This window comes from Orycteropus afer, unplaced genomic scaffold (genome assembly GCF_000298275.1).
Source record: "Orycteropus afer afer isolate SDZICR_OR568_19922 unplaced genomic scaffold, OryAfe1.0 scaffold02031, whole genome shotgun sequence".
Lineage (NCBI taxonomy): Eukaryota > Metazoa > Chordata > Mammalia > Tubulidentata > Orycteropodidae > Orycteropus > Orycteropus afer.
Genome location: NW_006923618.1, coordinates 11,767 through 13,292, shown reverse-complemented (window position 1 = coordinate 13,292; position 1,526 = coordinate 11,767). Strand labels below are relative to the sequence as shown.

At 42.0% G+C, this 1,526-nt stretch overlaps 1 protein-coding gene across 1 annotated transcript in view; it reads right to left on the bottom strand.

Moving 5' to 3' along the window:
* Positions 1–484: 484 nt before the first annotated feature.
* The window catches only part of LOC103213410 (olfactory receptor 1013-like), a 5,890-nt gene continuing 4,848 nt past the window's right edge, over positions 485–1,526 (bottom strand). The window contains 2 exon segments of the mRNA XM_007959202.1: positions 485–1,285; positions 1,288–1,435. Of these exon segments, the coding sequence (XP_007957393.1) occupies positions 485–1,285; positions 1,288–1,435 (949 nt within the window).

Below are 1,526 nucleotides of genomic sequence, written 5' to 3'. Positions count from 1 at the left end.
TTTTCTTTGTGTCACATTAAACCAACATACTGCTTTTATAAAAACTATATTAACATTAAACTGGATCTATTATTCTGTACTGGTTTCTAGTTGACACAACTGGTCAAGTGGTTGGCAGCTATAAATCTTGACAAGTCAGATTGAGCCATAGGAGCCTCTGTTCTTGAAAAGGCACAGCCCTGGAATGCCATATGGAGCACACACACACAGACACACACAGAGACACAGTTATATTCTGCCACACGTGGTGGGGTCCCATAACTCACATTCAGTTTGACTGAATGGAAATATGTGTGGTACAGAATAGACTAAGACACTAAAATAAGAAAGAGAATCTAAAACAAAAAGGTAATCTAGCCAGTGAATTCTTTTAATAGAAAAGAGGTTTTTGTTGTTGTTTGTTTGTTTTTAAATCCTATATGCCATACCTTCCCCTGAAACAATCCATTATCACCTAGCACTGATTTAACTAAGTTATGTCAATTTAGACTTCTGGTGGAGTTAACTTGAAGAGTTTTTTCAGAGCACCTTTCACATCTTTATTCCTCAGACTGTAGATCATGGGATTCAACATGGGGAGGACCACAGTATAAAATGTAGAAACCATTTTGTCCCTGTCAAGGGAATAGCTGGAGCTTGGGCCAGAGTAGATGTAAAGAATGGAGCCATAGTATAAGGTGACAGAGATCAAGTGGGAGGAGCAGGTAGAGAAGGCTTTGAGGCGGCCCTGAGTAGAACGGATCTTCAAGATGGCGGCAATGATGAAAAGATAGGAGGTCAGTATGAGCACAATAGGGGTGATGACATTGGATGTCAGGAGGAAGTACAGCACATCCTGATAGCTCTCTTTCACATCGCATGCCAACTTCACCAGAGGTGGGACATCACAGAAAATGTCATCAATGACATTGTCACCACAAAAATCCAATGTGAATGTGTTACTAGTGAGTATTGTTGCACTGACAAAACCTCCAGTATAGGAACATATAACCAAGTAAGTGCACAGTCTATTCGACATGACCTGAGCATAAAGGTGTGGGTTGGAGATGGCCACATAGCGGTCATAAGCCATGGTGGCCAACAAGTAACTTTCACTATATCCTAGCCCAGCAGAAAAGAAGAACTGGGCTACACAGCCAGCAAGTGAGATGCTTTTGTTCTCAGAGATGCAGGTCACTAGGATCTTTGGGGTGTAGACAAAGGAATACCAGAGATCCAGGAATGCCAAGTTCCCAATGAAGAAATACATGGGTGTGTGGAGCTGGGAGTCTTTACAGATCAACACACTATGGGTGTGATGTTTCCCATCACAGTCACAGAGTACACACCAAGGAACACCACAAATAGGATCAACTGTATCAGAGGGTCTGTTGTGAAGCCCACCAGGATGAACTCAGTCATGGTGTGATTGCTCCTATCTATGCTCAAAGGACACCTCACCTACAAAGCAAGTGGAAAACATTTAATTCCCTCAACTCATACCAAAGGAATGCATTGTATGTACCAGACATACAAGATGTGGTCAA